The 27,513-nt window shown below is 35.5% G+C and overlaps 3 protein-coding genes across 4 annotated transcripts; all 3 read right to left on the bottom strand.

The window, feature by feature from the left end:
* Window positions 1–775: 775 nt before the first annotated feature.
* On the bottom strand, window positions 776–8,262 carry LOC106075683 (uncharacterized). Its single transcript, XM_056014811.1, has 4 exons — window positions 8,142–8,262; window positions 7,492–7,651; window positions 2,335–2,505; window positions 776–1,078 (listed from the first exon to the last, which is right to left on the bottom strand). Exons 2-4 carry the CDS (start codon window positions 7,649–7,651, stop codon window positions 870–872), a joined length of 540 nt encoding a protein of 179 aa, XP_055870786.1. The 5' UTR covers window positions 8,142–8,262; the 3' UTR covers window positions 776–869.
* Window positions 8,263–12,501: 4,239 nt separating this feature from the next.
* LOC106079454 (uncharacterized) lies at window positions 12,502–17,167 on the bottom strand. Of its 2 annotated transcripts, none has more exons than XM_013240619.2 (4): window positions 17,011–17,167; window positions 16,626–16,773; window positions 15,779–15,985; window positions 12,502–13,946 (listed from the first exon to the last, which is right to left on the bottom strand). In XM_013240619.2, exons 2-4 carry the CDS (start codon window positions 16,771–16,773, stop codon window positions 13,732–13,734), a joined length of 570 nt encoding a protein of 189 aa, XP_013096073.2. In that variant the 5' UTR covers window positions 17,011–17,167; the 3' UTR covers window positions 12,502–13,731. The 2 variants fall into 2 exon arrangements, with proteins under 2 accessions (XP_013096073.2, XP_055870567.1); XM_056014592.1 differs by having other exon boundaries at window positions 15,779–15,949.
* Window positions 17,168–21,322: 4,155 nt separating this feature from the next.
* Window positions 21,323–26,698, bottom strand: LOC106079446 (uncharacterized). The gene is made up of 4 exons (XM_056014438.1): window positions 26,595–26,698; window positions 26,353–26,496; window positions 25,897–26,067; window positions 21,323–22,215 (listed from the first exon to the last, which is right to left on the bottom strand). The coding sequence occupies exons 2-4, from the start codon at window positions 26,492–26,494 to the stop codon at window positions 22,037–22,039; spliced, it is 492 nt and encodes a 163-aa protein (XP_055870413.1). The 5' UTR covers window positions 26,495–26,496; window positions 26,595–26,698; the 3' UTR covers window positions 21,323–22,036.
* Window positions 26,699–27,513: the final 815 nt, after the last annotated feature.

Genomic DNA, 27,513 nt, shown 5'->3' with positions numbered 1-27,513 from the left:
CGTTTGCTGGGGAGAGATAGCTTTACCATCTGCCACCATAGATTCTTTATTTTATATACAACAGTTTCAAGTTTTTAAAAGATACAAATTCTCTAAAGGTTTGGTGAAGCTAAAAATAAATAAGTAAATATAAACAACACTTCATAGTAATTATTAGTCAAGTCAATGGATATGTTTAAGCCAGAACTACCAATTGCTAATATTGCTTGAGTACTCTCCTGTAAGTTAATTTCACACCGTTGTTCACTAAAATTACATATCTCTGTCACAAGTGGACTTTTGGCAATATTCCTAGTTTTGTAAATTTGTCATTACATAGTACATAGTAAAAAAACGAATAAAAAAAATTCCCCTTGCGATCTATAGTGCAGATGAAATTTAAGGTTTCATTATCCAACAGTTAACGAGCAGGGTGTCGTGAGGCCAGCACAACGACCAACCTCCTTTACTTTCCCTAACTAAAGTCAGGTACCCATTAGTTCTGGATGGACTCAGGGGTGCCATAAATTCCCGAAATTAAAAATACCCCTCTTCATCGAGATTCGAATCCAGGACTCCAGGTTAGGAAGCCAAACGCGCTTAATCACTCAAATGCCGCCCCCCCCCCTTTCCCAGTATCATTACATGCTACTCTCAAATGTTAAATATCTAGAATCTAGTTCATATATAAATATATATTTTTTTTTTTAATTTTTTTTAGACTATAAAAAGTAAACCTTTATGGATTTCTATTCCAAAATAATTTTTCAGAATTATTTCTTTACGCCGTAACCTTGTTTTATTTATAATTGTCGTAAAAACGCTTATAAATAAATATAACAAAATCTCCAACACTGCAAAAAAATATTGAGCTAGACAAAAGAAGCATATTAATTTTCATTGTCGATTTCCTGGCTATTCTCGCCTATTCTGGTTCCATTCCTGGCTCTACGAGCTAGTCCTCCACCTATGATGAGCGCCAGAGAGCCGATCACTGTCAGATAGTAAGAAACACCTGGGGTATATGAGATGGTCGAGTCAGAATAGAACGCTCCTAACCATGCTGCATGAATGATCGAGCCAATGATGCCAAAATTTCCTGAAAAAAAAAGATGAATGAGAAACAGTTACTAAATAATTAGAAAATAAATTTTGTCTGAATGCAGTTAATTTCTCTTGACAAGATCAAGTTCAATCAATCCCAAGCCGATTATCACTAGAATATGTTAGAAGCGACTGATCTGTTACGTTTGTTCCTCTCTCTGAAGAAGAGATAGTCTAATAAAAATCTTTTTTTTTTTATTGAACGAGGCGAGTTAAAAAAAAATTAATAATAATTCATCAATCGTCACACAGCTCATTTAATCATGTCCCCCCCCCCAGACAAAAATAATTAGGAATTCAAAAATAAAATAGCTTCCCTCAAATGGGGGGTAGGCGTGGTGGTTAATTGGTAAACCACTTAGCTTCAGAACCGGGGGGTCTCTAGATAAAATCTCGGTAAAGTCTCATATTTTTTTAGCTTTGGGATTTTTAAGACGCCCCTTAGTCTACCCAACTCTAAGGGGCGCCTGACATTAGGGCAAGTTGAGGTGGTTGCTCGTTATGGGCGAATGACATTTTCTAAAACCGTTGCATACAGAAACAGGTGACTTTATTTGGTTGCGGAATTATGTAACTTTTGACCTTTATCTGTAATAATGCAGATAAGTGAATAGAAAAAAAAGGGGGGGGGGGGTGAAAGCGCGGATGAAAAAAAATATCGAAAGTCGGAGAGTTAAATCGCACACCCAGACCTGCAAGTTGGTTGACTGGATGAGAAGTCCTAACGAACACCGTGTAGTGCAGGAGTACCACAAGTCAACGCTCAAGAAGCACTAACGACTGAACTATGACTTTTTTTTTAAACAAATGTTCATGTTCGGTGTCTTATTATTTTTTTTAAGATAATTAAAAGGGGCTGCTGCACCAGGCAACAAATATTCTAGTTACGCCACTGCATATCAACGTAAAAATCAAGTGACTCAAGTGTATTGTTGAAGTCTATTCCTACAAAGCTTATGCCAACTCACCCTGTCTGTCTGTCTGGTACAAATTTTGTACACGTTATTTCTCACATTTCCCATTCTCGGATTAGGTTGAAATTTTGCATAATTATTCGTTGTCCGTAACAAAGCATGAATCAATACAAAATTAACCATTTAATTAATTAATTTATGGAAACAGAAAATGAGAAATAAATCTTACAGTAATGAGAGATGTGATTATAAATGTGCAGTTCTTTCCCTCTTACAAGTACAATTCTCCCCTTGAGGTATGGAGCTGCTTTCCAACGACCACCTTATCAATACTCACCCCCAACAATGGCCGCTATAAGCGTGACTAAAGTGATGATCTTGGCGAGTTTTTCGGACTTTTTCTTCAACAGCTGTGTTATTAGATCTATGGCTATTGCGGTCAGCGCTGTGGACGCAGCCAGCGTTGAGATCACACACAAAGCGTAGGCAGCTTGACCTTTTGGTTCCGCTGAAATAGATTACTATAAGGTCAACTTCTCTGCTTATCTTATCTTATATATTACAGACGCTACTTTAAAAAAAGAAGATACTTACGTCCTACGTTCTGACACATAAACATAATTTATAATAATAGACTGGTATTTGCATTTCCGGTTTAAAAAATATTGTTTCTAGGTGTAAATAGCAGCAGAAAAATGAAATATGAATCTAGTCTTGAAATCTTAGCAAAGTCAGATTTTGGGACTGAGAGTATACTGGGCCTTATTTTGACTTGGTCAGACTTTGCAACCGCCTAGGGCCACAAACCAAAATGGGGCCTCAACATTTGAAAACAAAATATACATTATTAATTAATGTATACATATCCAAATAAAAGAAAATGGAATTGAGATTATATTTATAAATATTTGAGTTCTTCCCTCGCTACAGTGTCCAATACGTGAATATATTAATACGGTTACGAATTTATCTTGTTCTAGCTTAATTTGCTTGTAGACAAACAAATAAAAATCAATCAATTCAAATAAGTAGACGGCTCAAGTTCCTGTTTTATATAATTTTATTTATTCTGAACTCTTCGATCTGTTACGGTACACAAGTAGTGTAGAAAATTGCCGTGGCGCTTCACTGTACTGGATAGTACTAAGCCGTACTGATCTGTACCAAGCTGTACCTTACTGTTAAACTTGCAGGCTCTCTCTCTCTCTCTCTCTCTCTCTCTCTCTGGCCTTACTAAGGTTATCGAAAACCTTCTGGAAACTAGCAGAAACGAGCCTGTCTCGCTCGACTCTATTCTGGAAGAGCACATGACGTCATCTATTGTTTACTGACATACATTCCAGAAGTTCAATGACGTCATTCACATGAGTCCAGCCGAGGCAAATCGTTATTGTAGGCCTGAACACTTATATGCGACGTCACAACCTGTGGGCAGTTAAGGCCAATAGCTCGTTGCCACCTCACAGGCCTGTACATGGCAATGAGCTATTGGTCTAAACAACCCACAGGTTGCGACGTTGCTGGTCAGTGTTGAGGCCTTCTATAACGATTGGCCACGTGCCAGCCAGCACATTTATCACAATATAATGCCTCTACTTTTACATCACTATTTATATAAAAGTTAAATGAGGGTAAATGACCATAAAAAAATAATTGTCCAGGGTGTCCACTTACAGATGTTCAGTATGTAATGGGCAAAGATTGTACAACACATGTTGTGTACTATAACAGAAATTATACAAACATGATCTGTTCATACTCAGGTAATATAGTGTACTTATATGTTGCCTACATAACAGGGGTGTGCAAATTACGAACCGCGGGCAACATGCGGCTCGCCAGAGTTTTTTATGCGGCCTGCGGGCACCTACAGAAATCAGGTGTACCTACAGCATAAACTTATAAAAATGCTAATATTTCTTTTAATAATTCAAATATCTATATAAGTATTGAAACTCAAATAAACGACAACTATTCTTATAGGATATACTTCAACACACTAAGAAACAATCTCATGCCAATATTTATTCAATGCTATGAAACACTGTGCTGAGTTTTTGGGTATGCTTGAAACGAGATAGCAAGTGTAACAAATGATGGAGCTTGATCTTTGTTATACCAACCATAAACCCTAAAGAGGAAAGTTTGCACAAAGCTGAATAAAAAAGCTACATATTAATAGCAAATGAACACATGAAAGCTAGGGAGTCTTAACTACGGGAAGCCTCGAAAAGTTCTTGAATATTTAAAAACAAAATATTCCGATGCATCCGCTGGCTTAGCATGAGCAAGGTAATGAGAAGAGTATAAAATCTCAAGGAAGAATTTTGTATGTTCCTTGAAGGACATTGAACTGTGACTTTATTAGAAATATTTCTAATGAAGAGTGGTAGACAGATTTCATGTTTTTAATGATTGTAATTACAATGGAGTGTTTTCACATGTATGTGCATGTCAAATCTTTTCAAACAAAGCTTTTCCATTTCTCCAGCCATGCTTTTGAAAACATTTTCCTTTGCTGAAATATGAAACTGTTTCAAGTGAAATGGTTGAAATGTACAACAATTATTTGCAAATGTTGTGATGTAATAAGACAATAGCAATTTTTTTAAATAGTAAAATTGGTTTCAGAAATGGCTAATTCTTGTTCAATCCCTCATTTGGGAGTGTGTCAACATGAAAAGTATAAATATAAATTAAAAGACATTATTCAAAGCTAGGGTATTTTTGTAAGTTGCAAGTACGTGTGTATATATATCATGGGCGTAGCCAGGATTTTTTTCGGGGGGGGGGGGGTTGGGGGGATTTTTTTTCTCTCCCCCCTCGCCTCCCCTCCCCGAAAAAAATATATTTATATGTATGTATGTATGTGTGTGTGTGTATATATATAATCTTTATTATATTCTGACCCATCATTCTTTCGGAAGACGTTTATTGTGCCCTAGAATAGGTTCTTCCTTGAGTTAGTGGCAAAATTGTAGACCCCCCGCCATTGCCATCAATGGGGTCTTGGTGAGCGCTAAGAGCTCCCTCAGCACGGGGCGGAGCCCCGCCGCCAAGCACTACTTCTGATATTGAAAGCCAACAAAATGCATATTCTGAGGTATCTACAGTGCCTTTTCCTGCTATTAAAAAGTTTTATTTCAAAAACCTAATGTGCTATTCTTACTGACTTAGACCCTTCCGCGCCGTTCGGCGCATTCGCCGTCAAGCTGTTTCCACAAAAATCTGTCACTGGTAATGTCTGAAGCCTCTGAGGACCTCCATGAATGTGTGGCGCTAAGTTCTACTACAATGTCATCGCAACTCTTCTTATGCCTAATTCATTTTGTCGGATACAATCTTACTAAGGGGTCGACTCCCAGTGCGGCATAGTATTTCCCTGATTTAGACCCGATCTCTATAACTGACTTCTAAAATCTGTCTTAGCCATCTTTGTTGAGCCACATTAAGTGTTTTTCAATTTCGGCAGCTGACTATTCACTGCACTTTATTAATTGAGCCCGCCACTGGTAGAAATGTATAACCTCTCTTGAATACGCTCTTGGAATTGGGTGACTGTAGTTTGCTTTAGATTTTATATCGAAAAGTGAAGTTTTATCGTCAAAATCATCTGTTGGAGGTTTTAAGCTAAAAAATCTCTGGAGTTATGTTGTTTTTTTTTAAGGGGAGGTATCCCTGAAAATCTTATTTTTGTTATTTCTTAAGCTAGGCCTTTGAAATTTGTTATGGTAACATATAATGATATTCTAAAATAAATAATGCTAAAAAAAAAGTTTTTTGAATGATGGTTGCCATGGTAACAGCGGCCATTTTGTTTATTGTATACAAATTAAAACTCTGAATTTTGTAAAAAATATAGATTAGAAATACATGAAATTAAATTAAAAGATAAGAAAAAAGGATCCTCTAAATTGGTACAACGTCAGAATTAAAGATTTAAGTATGTTAAATTTTTTACAAATTTTTGAATTTTTAGTATTTTTTAGACCTAAAAAAACAGGATAAATATTAATTAAAAATGCTTTTTAAAAAAAAAGTAAATAAAATATTGAAAAACAATCATTGTACGAGTAAAGTTAATGATGTCCTTAAGAAGTGTTTCAAATTTCATCAAAATCTATCAAGTAGTTTAGGAGAAATTCCTAGTAAAGCACAATGACATGTGCAAAAACTAACATTTTGAGAAAAATGAGTTTAAAGTATAAATTTTATTAAGATTTTGTCTCATAGACCTTTCAAAAACATTAAAAACACATGTTTTAGACACAGATTTAAGCAATAAAAATGATTATAATGTAAAGAAAAATGATTGATCTACTTAATTATGTTATTAGTTAAAAATCGATATCCTAGACCTAAAACTCAATTTTCTCTAGGGATACCTCCCCTTAAATTCAAATCAAAACCCCATTTAGCTAGGGTCATAGAACTTAGTATCTGTAGTTTGCTTAAGAATAATATTGAAGATAGAGGTTTTCCACCTCAAAACGCTCTGTAGGGGGATTTTAAACTCAAAACCATCTGGAGGGGTTTTAAACTTTAAAAAAAGCCATCTGTAGGAGAGGGATTTAAACTCAAATCCCCCAATTGTCTTGGCTACGCTCAAATAATTTTAGTGTGTAATTTTCTTTTTTTTATATTGCAGAGATATTTTTTAGCGTCAAACCACTCTGAAGGGGGGTTTAAACTCAAAACTCCTTTTGGCAACGCTCATAGCATTTTGAGTGCCTAATTACCTTTTTTTTTCTTATATTGAAGAGGTATTTTTTTACCTTCAAACTCCGCTGAAAGGGGGGGGGGTTAAACTCAAAACCCTTTGGCTACGCTCATAGAATTTTGAGTGTGTAGTTTTCTTTTTTTATATTGAAGAGGGGGTTTAGCGTAAATTTTGGAGGGGGTTTAAAATCAAAATCTTCCTTAACTGTGCTCGTGAAATTTGGGGGATTGTCGTTTGCATTTTTTTTTTGGTTTTATGTTATAGAAAAGGGGAATTTAACTGCGAGAACCCATGGTAGGGGGTTTTAAACTCGAACCCCCCTTGGTAGGGGGTTTTAAACTCAACCCCCCCCCCCGGTAGGGATTTTAAACTAAAAAACCCCTGTAAAAAACCCTGGTAGGGGGTTTTAAACTCAAAACCTCCTTTGCTGTGCTAGGGCAAGTGATGGTTTAGTATTGAAATCTCACCTAAAATAAACAAAATCAAAGCAAAAAAAAAATCAGTAACTAAATTCCGATCCCCCCCCCCCTGGGGGGGATTTCATTTCGGGGGGGGGGGGGTTGAACCCCAAACCCACCCCCCCTGACTACGCCCATGATATATTTATATATAATGTGGCTCCCTCTTACCCCAAAAAATTTTTATAGGCCCTCGATACAGAAAGGTTGCCCACCTCTGCTATTTAAGGATATGATGTCATTAACAGAATATAACATTAATAATTATAGGAACCTAGTGGTAATGAGATGTCGTAAATAAGAAAGCAATACTCACAAGAAGTATCAGAAAGTCCTGTCCATGTATCTGTACCAAACTTACTTGGGAGGGTGAACCAGCCCTTAGAGCCAACACCAATCACAATAAACAGAAATGCCACAAAGATGTCTGCAAGGGCGGCAACTGTTAGTTTAAATGGTTTGCCTACTTTCGCCATCTAAGTAAAACCAGAAAACAAACACACTTGATTGCGTATAAAATAAATGAAAAAAAATCGTCGCAAAATATAAAGTAGACGAACACGTCATAAGCAATATAACGATTTTTAAGATTCTAATTTTATCATTGTGTAGTGGCCACTATTTTAAACATAACACACCTCGTTAATTTTATAAGAAAAAATACAACATTAATATATTTACTACAGTTTCAGTATAACTACCACAATGGTAATTATACGCGTAAGTTCACAGATTTTTTATTCTATTTTATACTGAACACCTCTTATCTCATATGAAATGAACATATGTGTTATATAATATAATACCGTGGACAAATGTTATTTACATTTTAAATGAAAATTTCCTCGGAATGTTTCAAAAGCTCCATTTCTTTTTAAAACTATCCAATAAAAATCGCCCAATTCAAATTTTTTAAATAGATATTGAAATAAAAATTCACTGTCAAACAATGTTAAAATTACGTACTTGAAAAATATAATGTAGAAGACTTAGAACTGTATTTTATAAGATACAAAGAAATTCCTAATGAATGTTAGCAAAGTAGATACACATTAATCAATGGTGGTTTTTTTTTTTTTTAATTCTGTTAATTAGGAAATAGTTCTGCTCCGGAGTACAAGAAGATATATGCTATACAACCCCCAGATATTTGATATTCGATGTATCCTTGCCCCTCCCCCTAAAATAGCAGCTTATTATTTAACCCCATTTCCCTGAAACAACCACTGACGAGCTGAATCCAATAGACCGTATAGAACACAATAGAGTTGTGGTTCCCAAACTATTTTCTTAACGGGAGACATTCTGACCATTGAGCGGAACACTTTTTTTTATTATTAATTCACGTGGTGGCTTCATGTTAATTATTCTAGTACAGCGGTTCTCAACCTTTTCAGCTTGGCGACCCCTTTTTACAATTGCCCTTTCTGACACGACCCCCCCCTTTGCACACACACACACACACACACACACACACGAGAAGAATAGACAAAACAATCCAGTTATTCTATGGTTTTTGGCGACCCCTGGCAAATCGTCAATCGACCCCCAAGGGGGTCGCGACCCACAGGTTGAGAACCTCTGTTCTAGTAGCTTGGACAACACCTATTCATGCCTCGAGGAACACTAGGGTCCCACTGAACCCAGTTTGGGAAACACTGCACACTAGAGCATGCCTGAACCAGAGCGCCAAGTCCATACTTCTTGGAATAGTACAGATCTAACCTTGGAATGACATACCTATTTTTTTTTTGTTTTTTTGTTAACCAAAAGAAACCACATCTTTACCGTCATTATCATAGTAATTATTATTGAACACATGAAATACTTGCCATGTTGTAATTATCACTACATTTACAATAAAAATATAAACCGTACGTTTGAATGATGAGTTGCTTATATGCCATCACATTTCTGTTTTGTAATCTCTAGTCGAGATGCATAACCCACGGGATATAAAACTCTAAACTCCTTTAGCATCAACTATCCACCTAGCCTGGGTTTTACAGATGCAAAAATATAAATTAACTAACACGAGGCAATGTCTTCGAGCCAAAGGATTAGTGTTTACCAAGGACCTGCAATTCCACAGATGAACAGAAAGAAGGGGAAAAAAAAACAAGACAAAGTTAGGGTTAAAAAGTAAAACATACCAGTAAATTATAAACAGAAATAACAGCTTTGTCTTCGATTCATAAGTGTAAAGATAAGTGCAATGCTGTTGGTGTCATCAAGAAGACTTTCTATTTTCCGAAACAGTTTCATTTTTACCTTTTTGTGTGAGACACGATGAACTGAGAAATAAGAACCCAGTCACAATTTTGAGATGATTTGTTCGGCGGATGTTAATAGCAATTCGTTGTCAACCATTTTTGTTTGATCAGCCGTAGGGAGGCAAGGGCCGAACGGATAATCTTGTTTTACATGTTTCGGATGTTCCTTCAGAGTTGAAAATTAGTTTACTTCCTAGTCCCAGTGGCGTAACTAGGGGGGGGGGATGGGGAGGGGAGGATTTTAAAAACCCCCCGAGCCCTCACCTAGGGGGGGGGCCCCAAATGGGTGTCCGAAATAAATTTGTAAATACATAAATTAATATATTTGATTGACAAATAGTGTCAACAGGTGTATTTTTTTTTCAACATTTATAGATTAAAGTTATCACAAAGACTAAACCTAGATCTAGGTCTATCAGTACATTGACTTTGTTGACATTTTAAAAATATTTTTTCCCACAGAGATCAAAGTTTTTTTAAAAGTTAGTTTAACATATTAAACTTTGTTGCTACGAATACAATTGCATGATATACAGCGAATTCCAGTTATCTTGTTACCTTTACTAATAATAGATCTAAATGGCGAGTATTGTGTGGCTACACTACTTAACCTTGAACCAAAATTTACAGAATCGAGTATAACAGATCCAAAAGTTATTCTTAATAATGCTAAAATAGTCCATTCTTCGGGTTTGGCGTCTATAATTTCAGAATTAAACTTCACACTCGAGTTATTACCCCTCTATTTATTTTCCTCCATTCAATGGAAACTCCTTTTTTATTTCTATCTAATCCTTTTGCTTTCGCACAAAACATAAATAACAAACAATGACGTAATATCATATAATATTAGCACATCCTTCCTTTTGAAGTTATTATCACACCTTTACTTTTAAAGTTCTTAAGAGTGATATCTACTAGCAGGGCCGGCCCTAGCATTTGCAAATCCTGGAAAATCAGGAGGTCGCGAAAACCATGTCAATTTATTTACGTTATAATGGTTTAATTTAATACTTAGAATTAGCGCGTGGCCTATGAAAGCGCGGGTCCCACTGCGACCGCATAGGCTGCAGAGGCCTAAAGCCGGCCCTGTCTACTAGGAACTTTAACAATTCGTCCACTTCTGGTTGTCTTGACTGGCACAACAAGTTCTCTAGACATTGTTCTATAACTGTCTGTTTCGTTTGTTCCAGCAGTTTGCAGTTCATTGTCTTCATCGGTATCATAGTACCCAGAGATGTCTTTATCGAAACTCTTATTCAAAAAGCGTTGATTTCTTCTGTATGTTTTCCCATCGTTTGTCTTTATGATGTAAGATCTGGGTGCTGAATGTTTTTTTATGACAACTGCTTTCTGCCATGTTTGACCTAGACGAACTCTCCGACAGAATAATCTTTAGGTAGTCTAGCTTTTGCATCGTATTTCACTTAGCTTTTTATCTGTCGTTCGTTGAGTAATGTCTCTGCATTTTCAGCTACCGATGGTTTCAATAGTTTGTGATCAATTGGAATGATTCCCTGAGTCTTCTACTCGTCAGCAGTTTTGATGGTGAATACGGCAGTCCACTTATCGGAGTATTTCTATACTCGAGCTTAACGAGATAGGGATCTTTCCCACTTTTGTATGCTCTGAATCCTTTTGCTTTCGCACAAAACATAAACAACCAACAATGACGTAATACCATATAATATTAGCACAGAATCTTTTTCATGTAGTGGAAAATTAAGAATTTTTTGCCTATCTGGAATTCTGATCAAAGCTCCTGCGCCCAATTAATATAGTTCGGAAGAAACTACAAAAGTCTGGACTGCATATACGGGAAGCTGCTAAAGAAATTAGTTCCTTTTCATGCTTTCTGCAAAATGATGAGAAACTGACAAAAACCCAATCCATCGAAAAAGCAAAAGAAGGTAGTGAATACTATGGATTCCCTGTAATCAAATCAACCATAAGAAAGAAAAGACTTAATTGGAATTTGAGTTCTAATGTAGGACTGTCAATAGAACTGCAATTCAAACGTGTTGAGACAGAAGTGCTGGACAGATTTCATATGGAGATGAAGGGCAGATTCCAAAGGCTGGAAAGAAAATGGATACCTTTGGGTTTCTTCTTGAACCAAGACACCTGTTAGAAGACACGCTTGTGACAAACTGTGCTACTTTTCCTGTTTGTATGATGAAATAAATGGGAAATCGCTTTTTCAATGATGTCATTGATGCACGAGCACTTTTCATCAACAAACAGTAATACAATCACCAATAGACATATTGAAAAAAACAGGCTTCATATGGGTATTACGTGTGCTCAGACTTTGCAACCTCCTCCGAATACCGCTAACTCAGGCCACTTCCATTACGTCATGTGAGAGATCATTCTCAAAGTTCAAGCTCATCAAAAAGTATCTCAGAGCACAATGACGCAAGAAAGGCTTATCATGGTTTTAATGTCAGTGAAGTCACAAATACTAGAAAGTATCGATGTAGTTGATGTTATAGATGTCTTTGATGCACAGAATGCACGACGTGAAGCGATATCAATTTAGATTTGTCACTTGTGCATTATTTAACTTATAAACAACGGTATTATTCATTAAAGAGTCTTGATGATTACTTTTTGTTAAGTTTACTGATATACTGAACCAATTTGATTTGGGGCTTATATATTTTTGGGTACATTATCTCATGTCATATGTCGAATGTCAAAATGCAAGGGGCCCCCAAAGAGGTCAATCCCCCCGGGCCCCCAAATCCCTAGTTACGCCCCTGTTGTCAGTGACAAACAGAGCCGCATATCCTGATAAATTGGACAAGGGAATACAACTAGGCCTCATTCTTTAGCTAGTTGGAAATTGACTCGAACTAGACCATACAGAAGTCTTTTAAACTAGTTAGTAATTAGCTCTAACTAGACCACACAAAAGACTTTTTAACTAGTTAGTAATTGACTCTAACTAGACCACACAAAAGACTTCTTAACTAGCTGGTCCTTGACACTAACGTGACAACACATTATGTTTTGCTATCAAGATCATTCAAATAAGTTTTTTAAAAATCTTACGAGAATAAACGATTTACTCAGATTTTAAAATGTATTGGGTTATGAACATTTACATACAAGATCTATATTTCATTTTATTTATTTTTAAATTTAATATGCAACATGTATATTTCATTATGAACATATTCACAGACAGACAATTTGAAGCATTTCCTTTTTTTTATTTGCTGAAAACAATACATTTAAAACATTCAGTACACTAATACAACATGATAAAGTTACATGATCCTAAAATGTAATATATAAAATCCTCACATGATCTGCAATAGTGCAGCAAAGATTATCATCGTTACCATCATTCGGTAGAAATAAAAACTACAAAACAACAAAACAAAAAAAAAAGCTGAACGAGACAGGCGAAAAGAAAGAGAGAGAGAGAGTGAAAAAAGAAACAGAGAGAGAGAGAGAGTGAAAAAAGAAACAGAGAGAGAAAGAAAGAAGAATGAGAAAGCAATGGAAGGGATAAGAACATTGAAACTGTGAACCTTTTGGTATAAATTCCGCAGTAATAACATACTAATGGTGCAATCATAACATACTAATGGCGCAATCATAACATACCAATGGTGCAATCATAACATACTAATGGCGCAATTATAACATACTAATGGGGCAATCATAGAATACTAATGGCGTAATCATAACATACTAATGGGGCAATCATAACATACTAATGGCGCAATCATAACATACTAATGGCGCAATCATAACATACTAAAGGCGCAATCATAACATACTAATGGCACAATCATAGAATACTAATGTCGCAATTAAAACATACTAATGGGGCAATCATAACATACAAATGGTGCAATAATAACATACTAATGGCGCAACCATAACATACTAATGGCGCAATTATAACATACTAATGGCGCAATCATAACATACTAATGGCGCAATCATAACATACTAATGGCAAAATCATAACATACTCAGGGTGCAATCATAATATACTAATGGCTCAATGATGACATACTAATGGCGCAATCATGACATTCTAATGGCTCAATGGTGACATACTAATAGTGCAATTATTACATACCAATGACGCAATCATGACATACAAATGTATTAATGATGACATGCTTATAGCCTAAGCCACTTTTTGACCCTTGACACATATACCAACAAAAAATCTTTTTATACTAACAAGTGTCATAAAATAATTTACAAAAACGGAATTTTTATCACAGATACTTGAAGGTGTTCCTGTAGTTTCACGTTTAGACCCCACCAATGTGTCCACCTTTGCTAGCTTTCTTGGCCAAACCTCCACCAGCAATGAGTATGATAGAGCCGATGATGGTCAAGAAGAATGAGTAACCTGGGATGTAGCCGTAGCTTAGGCTGTAGTATACTGTCGAAATCGAACTAGTGTTGCTAAATTTACTTGCATACCACGCCACATGTATAATAGAACCAATGATTCCAAAGCCTCCTGAAATGAAAAAAACATGCTAGTTTTAAAATTCTAGCTTAGAATTATCTCCTGACACATTGATAAAGTAGTGTATTGTTGTTTTTTTTTAGTTTAAATTAACTCTGTCTGTCTGTCTGTCTGGTAAAAAATTTATACACGTTGTTTGCCCAACACCCTATTTCAGATCAAGTTGAAATTTTGCACAATTTTCTACCTGACAAAAGCAACAATCAATAAAAAATAATAATGAGCTTTTATGTTTGGCATAAAACAAGAGAAGGTAATCGTACTTAATAGATTGATGATTGAACTTGAATTAGTGTCTACATTTAAGTCGTGTACTTTTTTTTTTTATTTAAAAAGCGATAGTGGTAAAATTCATTAAGATAACCCCTTCTTCTCACCCCCACCTTCTTCCCTGGAGAAATAAATCAATTAAAATAAAACATTAAAAAAAATTAGAAAATAATTAGAAATAATAGAATTTTAACAGGGATAATGGCTAAAATATTAGAAAGTCGCAAACGAAACATCTACATTTACAACAACAATTTTGTTAAATATCAACTTTACATTATAACCCGAGGTCTTGACCAATCGTTCTAAGCCTGTGAATGTAGACGAAACCTTTTGACCGTGCAATTTCAACCGAATAGAACTTTCTTGTCTTTGTTTCTGTACGTATCTTATCTTATCTTATAAAATACTGACGTTACTTTAAAAAAAGAAGATTATTACGTCCTACGCGTCATGCATTTAGTCATGCATATTAACCAATGACTTAAATTCTGCTAAGTCACTGGTTTTTCTGGCTAGCTCAGGCAACCCATTCCATGCTCTAATAGCACTAGGGAAGAAGGAGTATTTGTACAAATTTGTCCTAGCATATATACAAATGTAGGCGTTAGATTAATGATTCTGATTGAGATACATAGGTGAGGGCAGACTTTTCTAGGTTGAGTTATAGTACCAGTACCATTATTATATCTAGTTTTAATTACGAGCTTGGACGAAGACAGTTAACTTATGTAATTTTGTTGTACATGATGTGTTTTATTCAAGTGCTTCCTAGTTCCAGAATTAAAGCTTTGCATTTATTGTTGAAGAATCTTAATAGTTTAAATTAATAGTTACATTTAAATCTCCGCATGAAGATTTTATTTGAGTGTTTAATAATATTTCGAAATAGAAATCTACTTTGAATTTTTACTTTGAAAGCGCATTGTCTGATCAACACAATCTTATAGTAACATCAAGAAATCTTTGCATCAAAAACTAAAGTATTCACATCTTCCACTGAAATAGACAAGACTTTCACACCTTTATAAAGTGCGAAATGATCAGAGTCGAGTCAGTCACAGCTCCCCATCTAAGGAGTCAGAGCTCATCGAGGTACAACGAAGCCAGTAGAGTTCCTGCTTAACAGTACAGAGTTGATACGGCGGTTCAGATATCCACGGCAGAACATTGTACAGTGAGTGTTACCTGTTGCCCATTGTACAGTATTGGTTGTGATTTATTGGATATTAAAGTTGTACGTTATATCGGAGACCTGAGTTGTTAAAATCTATGAGTTGGCAGTGTTGTGTGGTGCAGTTGCAGAGAGTCTTAATATTGATATTTGTTACAAGATAGAGAGAGAGAGAGAGAGAGAGAGAGAAAGAGAGAGAGAGAGAGAAAGAGAGAGAGAAATAGAGAGAGAGAGAGAGAAAGAGAGAGAGAAATAGAGAGAAAGAGAGAGAAAGAGAGAGAGAAAGACTCAAAGACTCAAAATCATTGCTCTTTTTCTACACCTTTGTCTTTATAAACATTTTTCTGGAGTGCTTAACATATATATGATCATTACTTACCGCCAACATTGGCAGCTATCAGGGTCACCAAAGGTAAAATTTTGGTCGTAGTCTCGTTCATTTTGTTTAGGAGTTGTAACAAAACATCAATCGACACGGCTGTCAGGGCCGTAGCCGCCCCGAGTGTCGAGATGACACAGAGTGCGTAGGCTGCTTGCCTAGCTGATGAGTCTGATGTGTCTTTGCCATTGTAATTTGAATAGGCAACTAAGACAAAAAAAAAGAGAATAATAGTAATAAAAACATTAGAAAGAGAGTGTGTGTTATCACATAAACTCAAAGGAGGCCTAACTCAAATTCGCTCATGGACCAGAAATATTGAAGCCATGATTAGCCATGGTCTCATTTTGATAGTTTAAATTAATAAAATTTCAAAAATTCTTTAGCGTTATTTTTTAACTTGAAAGCAAACAGGACAACATGCCATCCATAATAAGACTCATCTAGCTCTTTATGATTGGGATCGTTAATTTTAGAAATGAAATGATTCAGTATCGAAACAAATCGTTGCCAAAACTTAGAAATGTCCGAAATATCATGATGTCCTATTTTCATTTTGTTTTCTAGTTTCTGAGATCTAAACGGGACGGGCGGACGGACGGAAGAACAGACAGACAACACAAAACTAATAGTAGCTTTTCTCATTTTGAGTACGCTGAAAATGAATAATTGCAATGCATAAAACCTTTAGAAATAAAAATTATGCCTTCATTTGTATTATATATGACATACAGATGGGATTGACAGGATAGAGGTAACTTTCAGTGTGTAAATAATACATTTGAAAAGAACAGTTATGTAACTTAGCATAAACTATAAAGAACTAGATGTCTATGTGAATACATACGGTCATAATCTTGAAGTTTAATTCCAGAATTGATGCTATTAAAATAAACCCATCCAGGTGACGCAACTCCAACCACAATAAGTATAAACGCTATCACAATCAGAATGGCGGCAATTAGGGTATATTTCAGCAGCTTTCCAATTTCCATCTGGTGAAGATAAATTTCTATGTCAGAAGCATGAATTTGTATTGAATTTTTAAAATAACAGATTTATACCTTTAAATGCTTAGCCTAAATATTTTAATCCTTATTTTTCCATGATCTAAGATTATGCCTTTTGATTATAATAGTATACGTAACTATACATTTTATTATTGAATAGTATTAGTTTGTAATATTCAGAGAAAGTTCAAAGATACAATCGCAAAGGCTAAATGTACATACTGTGATTGGATTCTTGCTTTGTTACAGGTTAAGCCAACTTCCTCATACATAAATACAAGTCTGAATCTTAACCAGCTTTATATATGTCGAATCTAAATGTTGAATCAGTTGTTAACGGCAATGACCTATATTGTAAAAACTTTACACATTTTAATTATTGTTTTTTTTTTTTGGAGGGGGGGGGGGGGTGGGGGTTGCGCCTCTATTCTCCCTCTCCTTTGACCCTTCCAATTTCATATGTACATTTACCAAACCAGATCGATAAAACTATATTTACATTTGATTAACAAAACTCATTTCTTGGAAACAAACTCGGTATGTCATTCATACCCCTTGTTCTTAGCACAAACCCGGATGTATAATGTTCATTGAAAGATTTGGGGGGGGGGGGGAATATCCTATAAATTATTGTTTGCGCTGTTAGGGGAGGTTCAGTAAATTTGCATATAGTAATATAGGCAATGATTTATACGTTACCAAAAGTCTCACGTTCCAAATTTTATATCTTGATACTGAGTTAATGGAGAAACCTTAAAGGAAAGTGTTATTTGGTATTGACAATCGAAGTCAAGCTTGATCTGTTTCCTTCAAATGCTTCTAGATTCCAGTAATTAAAAGTGTTTGACTTTAACTTCTGGTACACGAAATAAAGAAAGCAAAATAATCGAGAGGAAATCTGTCTGTCAATGTAAATCATATTTACAGCTCTATTGATTTCACTTTTTCAGCGTTTCTGTTCATTTTCTTTTGCAGAATTAAAAGTAAAATGTAAAATAACTCTAGATGAAGACAAAATAAATAAAATCTGAACATTTTTTAATTGATTTTTTATTTGAAAACATTCTAAAATATTTTGCTAATATTAAAAAAAAAACTAGACAATTTTTCTTAAACACAATTTATTTTTAAGAATCTATAATTTTACTGTCTACCTATAATGAAAACAAATAATTTTCCCGCTTTATTACATTTTACATAGTAAGATTAAATACAAACACGCAGACACTTAGCAGCACACACATTTAAACTGCGTTCCTTTAGTACATTTTAGGTAACCGTCTAAGAGAGTAAGTCCGAAACAACCAAACGCGGGACAGATCTGGACCTTGATGCGGAGCCACCCAGCTCTAGAAAGTCCTCGACAAGTTATTTTTCTGCGGTATTTATTTGTTTGGCTCCTAGATCGAAAAATGTACACGTCTCTTGGCTTAAAGTGAGAGTGAGGTTAACAACAAAAAGAATAAAAACTTAATCTTTTCTGATTCAAACACCGGCGTTAAATAAATATAGATAATTACAGGAAAGAAATAACTAAATATGGTAGGATACATAAATAGACTCATTTAGTTTACATATATCAAAACAACTAAAGGACTAGAGGGAATATACCTAACTATTTCTCATTCTCAAATCTTGTTTCTATCGACCCATGTTAGTTGAAAATCACAGTAGATATTCTAGCCCAGTGAAGCCCAACGTATTTCGAGATGCGGGCCATTTTAATATCCGACACTCGTGTCGCGGGCCACATGACCAAAAAGATACAAAAACGAGATGAAATTGACTTGTGGGATGCGTGGTCGAGAAGCTAAGTAAGCCCAAATTTGGCTTGGCTTGACTTCCTACGAAGGGGGCTCGAGCAGCGTTGTGTTTACTGAGAGTCTAAAGGCAGCACGTAAACCCTTCTCCCAGATACCCCTCCCCCCCACTAATCCACAAATGAGATTGGGCCATAACGCTCTGAGCAGTATATTGTCGGAAGCTGGCTTCATCTCTCTAATTAGAATGTGAACAACGTTGGAGCTTTACCACCGACTCATTGTCGTCTCTTTTTGGTAAATGCTCTAATGAGTTCTCCAATTTCTAGGCGTAACAATCTTTTAGTAGCGGCTCAAACCAAGAATGTCACCCTATTGGTTTCAAAGTGACCTTTAATGGTCTCTTTAAAAAAAAATGTTGGCTTATTATCATGTTCCACAAAAAAAAAAATAAAGATACGCCTATTTTTCCTACACCGGGCCGGATGGAACCACGTCGCGGGCCGGATGTGGCCCGCGGGCCGTAATTTGGGCATCACTGTTCTAGCCCGTTGGGTTGGGTGTTATCTGTCTATACATTAATGAAAAGCGATCACAAGGAAATTATAAAAACAAATGTCACCGAGGAAATAGAGACTGGCTAACAACACTGACTGGCATGCCATTGGAATCCTCTTTTAAGGTGGATAAATGTCACAAATAGAGATTGTTAACAGATAAAAAGAAACACATTAAAAATAATTTTTTAAAGACAATACCTCCGTTATGAAACTTAAAAAATAATACAATAATAAAAAATAATAATTAAAAAATACTTTATACTCAAATCTGAACTCGTCACACCGTCAGCTGCTTTAAAGTACGATTTTTCTGATTGTGCCAGCGGGCAAGGCAAACTATACAATTATTTATTGGTATGTTTATTGTATGAATATCTACACCTAAAGTTCTAATATAGAACTCTTGGTAGGATCTAGTCTAAATCTATTTCTACATCTTGTTTCCTCGTGTTACATGTTTCAGATATTTCTTCAGAGTTGAAGATAATTTACTTCCTAGTCCAAACCTCCCGAAGGACGAAGGGGGATGGGAGCGGGCAGGGATTCAATCCGGGACCATCGATAAATCTGAACGACAGTCAAGCGCGCAACCGCACGACCAGGCAGCCACCTAGAATATAGATTAATCTATATTATATTGACTTTAAAATTTTCAATAACTCCCAAAGACAGGCCTTTAAATCTAGACGGACAAGTCGATGCGCAACCTTTTCCTGAACATTAATTTATTATACTCTTGATTCAATAAAGCCTTCAAAATTTCCGAATACAACAGTCCTTTCAAGAACACGATAGTCCTTTGAAAACCAATGATGGTTGGATAGTTGTATCTAGAACTTCTTTGAATGCCCGTCCCTAATCCACCTTAGGCAGACCCTACTTCCACTACAGCCCAACATAACCAACACCCTGTATGGCAGTGCTGAACAACTGAAGAAAACAGTACACTTTTTTTCCTTGGCACAGTCTGCAAAAGAGTTGACAGCTCAGCAGCAATAAAGCTGGCTAGAAGAAGAAGAAGAAGAAGAAGAAGAAGTATCTAGAACTAGTTTTGGTCTCTATCCAAATTTACATTTTTTTTCTTACTTTGAAAAATTACAACTTTCTAACTTTGGTTTTTCCAATGTGGCTAACAAGCAAGTAATTCTTTTCGCGATACACACCAACTGTTAAATTTATAGGCAAATCCTTAGAGCAGTATTCGAGAATCTCGTCCACCCAGGTTCTATGAGGGATTATGGACTTGAACAGACGTATTGTAAAAAGTGGTTAAAGGTGTCACTGATGAATGTGTGCATGTGTGTGTAATCATAATCATTTTTTTGTTTATGTATGCCAGTTACAATGCATGCACGAATGACCGGAAGTGTATTTGTTCTCATGAGGCCAGTGTGTGATACATGCTATCAAGAGTAATAGTTTTGTATTCCTCTTGACTGAGTTATTTAGTGCTTTGTAATTACAGCGGGACCCAAGGACACCTGGACATGGTGAAATACGAATGCAGTGTCCATAAAGATAGATAAAATAGGAAGGTATAACAAGAGGTAAATGAAAACATGACTCAGAAAACACTATTCCATGCGTTGAAATTGAAACAAAATGAGGTCAATATAAATTATCACATCATGCAAACCAGAAAAAAAAATGTACTTCTGTGCTCTAATGTATAATCGACATAGTCACAAAAAAGAGTCAATAAAAATTATTAAAATTATTTATCACAGGTGCAGTTTACATTTTTAAAAAAATACCAGAGTGTGTAGATTTATAAAATAAAAAAAATTAAAAAGAAGTAATAACGGCTTAATTATATTGACGAGACTGACATTTTATTTACATTACCACACGAGTCGTTCTAGGTTATCGTTTTTAAGTGAGATAACCCCTAGCCAAATGATAGTCTAGAGACTTATATTAGGACGGAGTTCAATGATTATGAATACGCATGACAGAAACGAAAATGCCGACTAATATTGTCATCTCAATTGTTTAAACATGCTTTCATTTTATCATTCATTCAATCTCTTAGAATCGGGATATTATTTGTCTAACATTAATCTTCTTCCTTCCACTGTGGTTTTATTTTTAAAAAACAAATCCATTCCCAATAATCCTGTCAGGGATTTTTTTTTTTTACATGGAATCTTAGATGTTTAAGGTGTGCGAAATACAAAGGCGTTGATAAGCTATGGATTTAAAACCTTTTCTTAAAAAAAAAATGGGCAGAATCGATGTTTGGTGCGCGTTTCACCTCATTAACTATGCTGATCTTTTTAAATGCCCATTTATTATGTTCTGTTAATAAATTAAGGTGTGTGGGGGCGGAGGGGGCGAGTGGTACTCAACATTATAAAAAATCTAAAAGGGGGTGGCCTAAAGAATATAAACTGGATTTTAAAAACTCAAATGCAAAGAATAACAGATAATTCTCACTGGCATAATAAATGAGAATTCTTGTTAGAGTAATTAATAGGAAAATAAATAATGACAACCATGTAATGACAGAATTATTTCCCCTTAATGCTCTCTTCTCTTATAACGAAAAAGAGTTTGGGAAAAATTAATATGTTTACAGAGGCGTAGCTAGGATGGGTGGAGGGAGGTGTAGAATTTGAAAATTCCCCCGGACGACACTTGATGGGGGCCTCCAAATGAGTGGGTTTTTTTTACATTAAATATTAAATATCACGCAAAATGCAGGGGTCCCTAAAGAATTCAAGCCCCCCCCCCCGGTCCTTGAAATGATGGCAATATACTAGTTACGCCACTGTATGTTTACATTATTTTACAATTGTTATTATTTTGCGATTCATCTTTATTTTGCAAGTGTACATGTTAAACATGTCCAGGTCCGTCGTTTTTTTTTTGGTTTCGTTATTCATATTTACAAAACCATAACTAGCGATAATACATAAATTCTGTCTATTAGATTCCTTCCACATTTCCTCCGGACTTTGTCCTATGTGCTAGTCCACCGCCAACAAGCAGGATGATAGAACCAATGACGGTCAGGAAGAAAGAATAGCCTGGAATGTAGTCAGTCACAAAGCTGGCTGCTACAAATGTTCCGAGGTTAAGAAACGCCCCGATAAGGCCGAAGATGCCTGAGGAAAAGAATGTGTGAAAATGTCCATCAGTTTGCTGTGAACTGCAATGTTATACAGAGTGAGTGAGTGTGTGTGTGTGTGTGTGTGTGTGTGTGTCTGTCTGTCTGTCTGTCTGTCTGTCTGTCAAGAGGATTGCGCAAGATGAAAGGATTAAACACGTTAATAGAGACGTGAGGACTGGGAGAGAGCCGAAGACAGAACCACGTGTGATTTAGTTCTCAAGTGTGTTGACCATTTGGTAGATTGTGATTTCACTTTTTGTCTTTACACTTTTCTACTTTAAAATTAAAATATTAATAAAACAGCTAATCAGTTAAAAATAAAAAATAAAAAAGTAAAGTTTCCCCTTTCAGACCTTGCGATCTATGGGGCAGATGATGTAAAGGTTAGATGAGACACACGAGGATGTCATATAGCCAGCACAACGACTAACAGCGTTTACTCTCCCACTAAACTAATATCCGATGGGCCTAGAGTAATCGAAATTTAACGTCACAGTCTTCAACAGGATTCGAACCCTGGACCACCGGTTGGGAAGCTAAGCGCTCTACCGCTCAGCCACCGCGCCTCCTAACAATTAAATAAAGGAAAGCTGGTTTTAATTGAAAAAAAAATGCCCGTACTGTTTTCAAAATTCTTTATCAAGTTACAGGGGCAATTAAGATTTGCTGTCTACAGCTACAACTAGGCAAACGCTATCGACATGTAAATAACAATGACTAATGATTCTGAAAAAATCAATGAATAATCTTTACAAATGAAAAACTATGTGAGACAAATAGACTTAAACTTGAGACAATAGAAATCTTCTCCCAGATAGCCCCGGCGCAATATCTTTACCTTCACCTATCCCTTAGTGATGGGCAAACTAGGCCCGCTTGCCAAGTTCGGCCCAAGGAAAAGTCTAATCCGGTCCGGCACATGTTTTAAAAAAATAATTAAAAATAAATTTTTTTATTCACAATGTATGAATTAAAGTTTTCAATACCAGATGATATATAGGAGTAATGTAGCATTTTTAATTGGTATAATTCACCCAAAGTTATTGTTTTATTAGTAAACTTTTTAACAGTAATTTAACTCAATTTAGTTGAACTCCCTTAAGTTCACTCAACTCTAAGAGATACCTGACACTGTCGAAAAGTAATGGCGTTTGATCGATTGATCGTTGTGCTGGCAAGAGGACCACGCTCGCTTACCACTACAGATCACAGTGCCTGAGAGGTCTATAAGCCGAAAATCTCCCAAATCAGTCATTAATTTGTTTTTTAATTTGATAGTTCTCATAAAGCTGTTACACATGCAGCTATTATAGTGGAAGAAATTGCTAAAGAGATTAAACACTTTATTGCGAAACATTTTTTAAACAATGTATGATTCAAGTGTGAGGAAGTTTTATGTCTAGAACAATAAAATATATGAAAAATACTTTAAGAAAAAAAAAAAGGTTATATTATGCGTATTTGTATCAATCAATTTAAATCAGTCATGTAATTAAACTAGTAATAAATCTTGACTTTCAATAAAAAAGCATTTATATAAATAAAATAAATGGAGGAACGACCTGAATTCGAACTCATGGTGAATCACGTACATAAAGTAACCACTTTGCTAGTAGAGATGTTATAAACATGGAAGCTTGTAGAGCAGGGGTGGGCAAATTATGGCCACATGCGGCCCGCCAAGGTATTTTATGCGGCCCGCCGACACCTACAGAAATCAGGTGTGCCCACAGTATATAGATATAAAAATGCAAATATTGAAAAAAAAAAATCTATATAAATTATTGAAACTGTCTCATTAAAAAAAGTTTTAAGTAAACGAAGATTATGCTTATTGGCTATACATCAATACACTCAATTCAAGACACAATGTCTTAGTGTTGGGTAGGCTTGGAACAAGATGGCAAGTGTAACAACTGATGGAGCTCGATCTTTGACTGAGAACCATAAACTTGAAACAGGAAAGTTTGCAAAAAGTTCCATATTATTAAACATTTAATAATGTAATATAGATATTTAAAAGGTAATGAAACTTGTAAGAGCTAGGGGAGTTCACCACGGGTAGGTTTGATTGATGAATAAATAATAATCCAATGTATCTGCAAGCTTAGCATGGGCAAGGCAAAGGAGAAGAATATAAAATCTCAAGGATGAAATTGTTATGTTACTTGAAGGACATTGACTGTGACTTGGTTACCAATATTTCTAATGAAGAGTGGAAGACAAAATTTCATGTACTATATTCTAGCAGATGCAGTTGATTATTTACATATGAAATGTAAATGCATGTTAAATCTTTTCAAACAAGGCTTTCCCATTTCTACAGGCAAGCACAAAAAAAAAATAGTTTTTCAACTTCCTTTTCTGAAAGGTGAAACTATATTTAGTGAAATGATTAAAAGTACAACACTTATTAAGAAAAGCCGATTCAGCTCCAGAGGACATAACTCATAGCAAAGAGAAGTTCCAGTCAGCACTACCAAGGGAGCCTTATGGGTGCCAGAAGCTGTATTTCCACATTTAAAAAAACCTTTGTTGCTGTTCACACTATTTGGGTACACATACATCAGTTCTTCTTCTTCGTTCTCATTTTACATGTTGAAAGGTTCAGATCAGTAATCCCATAAGTGAGATAAACCGCGTAGTGGTTTTCAGATCAGACAGTTCTCCGAATAGTCTTTGAAGAGTCTTGTTCGGCATTCATGCAGGCTTCGATATTCCCAACATTTAAGTTCCGGAACATAAATTGTCTCATTCAGTGAGCAAGAATTTTTTGTGGAAACTAAACAAGTATAATCACTGGTCAATGTTGACTGACTGTAATTTGACAGCAGTCACACACAGAGGTAACAACTAGTAAGATAGTTTCACAGTTAAAAACATTAAGCACGAGTGTAAGAAGTAAAATACTGCACATTAAATACAACAGTATATTTGTGGGGATATTGTGATATAAAAAGACAACAGCAATTAAAAAAAATTGTAATACAGTATATATATGAATTAAAAGACATTCTACACAGCAAGCCTATCTTTCTAATATATATATATATGCGGCCCGCCATTCAAAAACTTTTTTTAATGTGGCCCTCAATGCAAAAATGTTGCCCATCCCTGTTGTAGAGTCATCTATAGTTTCTATAGCCTCGACCTATTTTTAAGGTTTGCATTCAGTAAAACGACGACCTATAAGGGGGACTAATTCAGCTTATACTATCACTTAATCAAGTACAGTTTCTATCCTTTGTTTGAGATACCAAACAAAATTATTAATTAGCAATACCTTATTAACTAATTGTTGTTTTTTTTTAATTGATTTTTGTGTTGTCAGGTCAAAGAAATAATTGTGCAAACTTTCAGCTTGATCCAAGATTGGATGTGGGAGAAATCAAGTGTACAATCTTTTTATACTGGACAAAGTGAGTTGATATAAGCTTTGTAAAAAGGACCACGAAACTGTATATTTATTAAAATATTATAGGGTACTCCATAGGTAACATGATATTTGTACTCTATAGGTAACATGACATTTAGATCACAGTATCAAAAAATATTTAATTTAAATTCTACTACATTATAAGAGTAAAAGCTCGTGGCATCTGGACTACTCGGCCACTACTCCCCGATCCCCCTACAGTTAAATATAAAATAGTTTAATTGCGGTTCTACCACTTACCCCCAACGATCGATGCAATAAGAGTCACCAGAGGCAGAACTTTGGCGAAAGACTCGCTCCTTTTCTCCATAAACTGTAGCACAACGTCCAGAGCAACACAAGTCAACGCTGTGGCCGCCCCAAGAGTAGAGATAATACAGAAGGCATAAGAAGCTTCTCCTTTGGCATCGCCTAATATGATGAAAAATAAAACAAGTAGTACAAGAATATCAATATTCAAATGATATACTATATATTTTTATTTGTATTTATAAAATCGTAACATTTCTAATTTTTACAGATATATGATCCTGTCTTCAATCAATGCTCTCTTAAGACAGAACCTCGCAGCGAGCAAAAGAAACGCAGCTGCCTCAAGAGAAAGAAAAAGAAAGCTGCCCTGTCAGCTAGCACTAAATTAGATGCATTCATTTGCACGAACAGTGGTTAAAGCTAAGGATATGTATATTTAGTTACCTGTAGTTGATGAAAGGCTAACTTTATAGTTCACACCTGATCTGAAAACCCATCCATCAGTTGCCACGCCGACAATAATAAGAATAAATGCTATGATAATAACTATAAGTCCAATCAAAGAGTATTTCAGAATCTTGCCCATGGCTGTGAAAAGAAAAAAATAAATCTAAAATTAAGTTACTGTTAGAATTTCAATTATCAAAACTAAAACCTAAATAAAATTAAAACACGAAAGCAGTCACTTTTGGCTTTGTTTTATTTGCATGAGAACTGCATCAGTGGAATAGCCAGGAGAGAACGACTCTTTATAACGGACCGCTAGGTCGGAAGTTTTGACGAGTTGCTAATGGCAGCAAATTTATTTTCCCACAACTTTATCAGCACTTTATATGAAACTTTTTTTTTAAAGTTAAAGTAGTCATGTGACCCAACCATCCTCAACGACGTTTACCACCCCAAGACATGTGACTATTTTCTACCTTTTCAGTCCACCTCTTATTATATTCGATGAGTGAATAAATCAAAGTTACAAGCCTGTACGTGTCTGTTGACATTCTGTAACCCTTAAAATGTACGCTCAATAGTGAAAGGCTTATCAGTAGGAATATAGACTTTTCAGGGCAGTAGATTTCTCCATCAGTCTTGACACGATTCTAAAAGTGAAAAATGGCGTCCACGTGGGAGTGCAAAGTATTAAATAAAACTTATAATTTGAATACAGAGAACACTGCATTATCATTGGATGTCTTAGGAAAGGTATTCTAATGTATGCGTCTTAAATGGAGATGATACATTTTTACAGAAAGCTTAAGCATTACATCTTGCCCAAGAAACCTACATTATCAAAGATATGTTGTTGTTTTTTCAAAGATTACAGCCCCCTAGAAAACTATATGACAATGAATCTAACATGAAACCATAGAAGTTACGATCTTTTATTAGCTTCAAAGTTCCGAACGATAGTTCGGGAATTAAGACTTATGATTAAAACTTCTTTGGTGAATGCAAGGGATGGCGCCAGCCTTGACCAGGTGATGATAAACAGAAGCACTTCTGAATATATATATATATATATTAATAAATATAATTTAAATGAGAGCTCTTCCCCCCCCCCCCCACCTCAAATAATTATTAGAATAGTCAATAGTGATCTAAATTATA

The sequence above is a fragment of the Biomphalaria glabrata genome, chromosome 16 (assembly GCF_947242115.1).
Source record: "Biomphalaria glabrata chromosome 16, xgBioGlab47.1, whole genome shotgun sequence".
Taxonomy (NCBI): Eukaryota; Metazoa; Mollusca; class Gastropoda; family Planorbidae; genus Biomphalaria; species Biomphalaria glabrata.
The sequence above is the reverse complement of the archived record's forward strand: the minus strand, read 5'-3'. Positions and strand labels throughout refer to the sequence as shown.

Bases quoted from the DNA above. Each gene is read 5' to 3' on its own strand.
- LOC106079454 (XM_013240619.2), bottom strand. From the start codon at position 16,773: ATGGAAATTGGAAAGCTGCTGAAATATACCCTAATTGCCGCCATTCTG. The intron at 15,986-16,625 runs GTATGTATTCAC...TTTTTGTCTTAG, and splicing joins TAAACTTCAAGATTATGACC to TTGCCTATTCAAATTACAAT. The intron at 13,947-15,778 runs GTAAGTAATGAT...TTTTCATTTCAG, and splicing joins GATAGCTGCCAATGTTGGCG to GAGGCTTTGGAATCATTGGT.
- LOC106079446 (XM_056014438.1), bottom strand. From the start codon at position 26,494: ATGGGCAAGATTCTGAAATACTCTTTGATTGGACTTATAGTTATTATC. The intron at 26,068-26,352 runs GTAACTAAATAT...TCATCATATTAG, and splicing joins TAGCCTTTCATCAACTACAG to GCGATGCCAAAGGAGAAGCT. The intron at 22,216-25,896 runs GTAAGTGGTAGA...TCTTTTCCTCAG, and splicing joins TATTGCATCGATCGTTGGGG to GCATCTTCGGCCTTATCGGG.
- LOC106075683 (XM_056014811.1), bottom strand. From the start codon at position 7,651: ATGGCGAAAGTAGGCAAACCATTTAAACTAACAGTTGCCGCCCTTGCA. The intron at 2,506-7,491 runs GTGAGTATTGCT...AATCTATTTCAG, and splicing joins AGGACTTTCTGATACTTCTT to CGGAACCAAAAGGTCAAGCT. The intron at 1,079-2,334 runs GTGAGTATTGAT...TTTTTTTTTCAG, and splicing joins TATAGCGGCCATTGTTGGGG to GAAATTTTGGCATCATTGGC.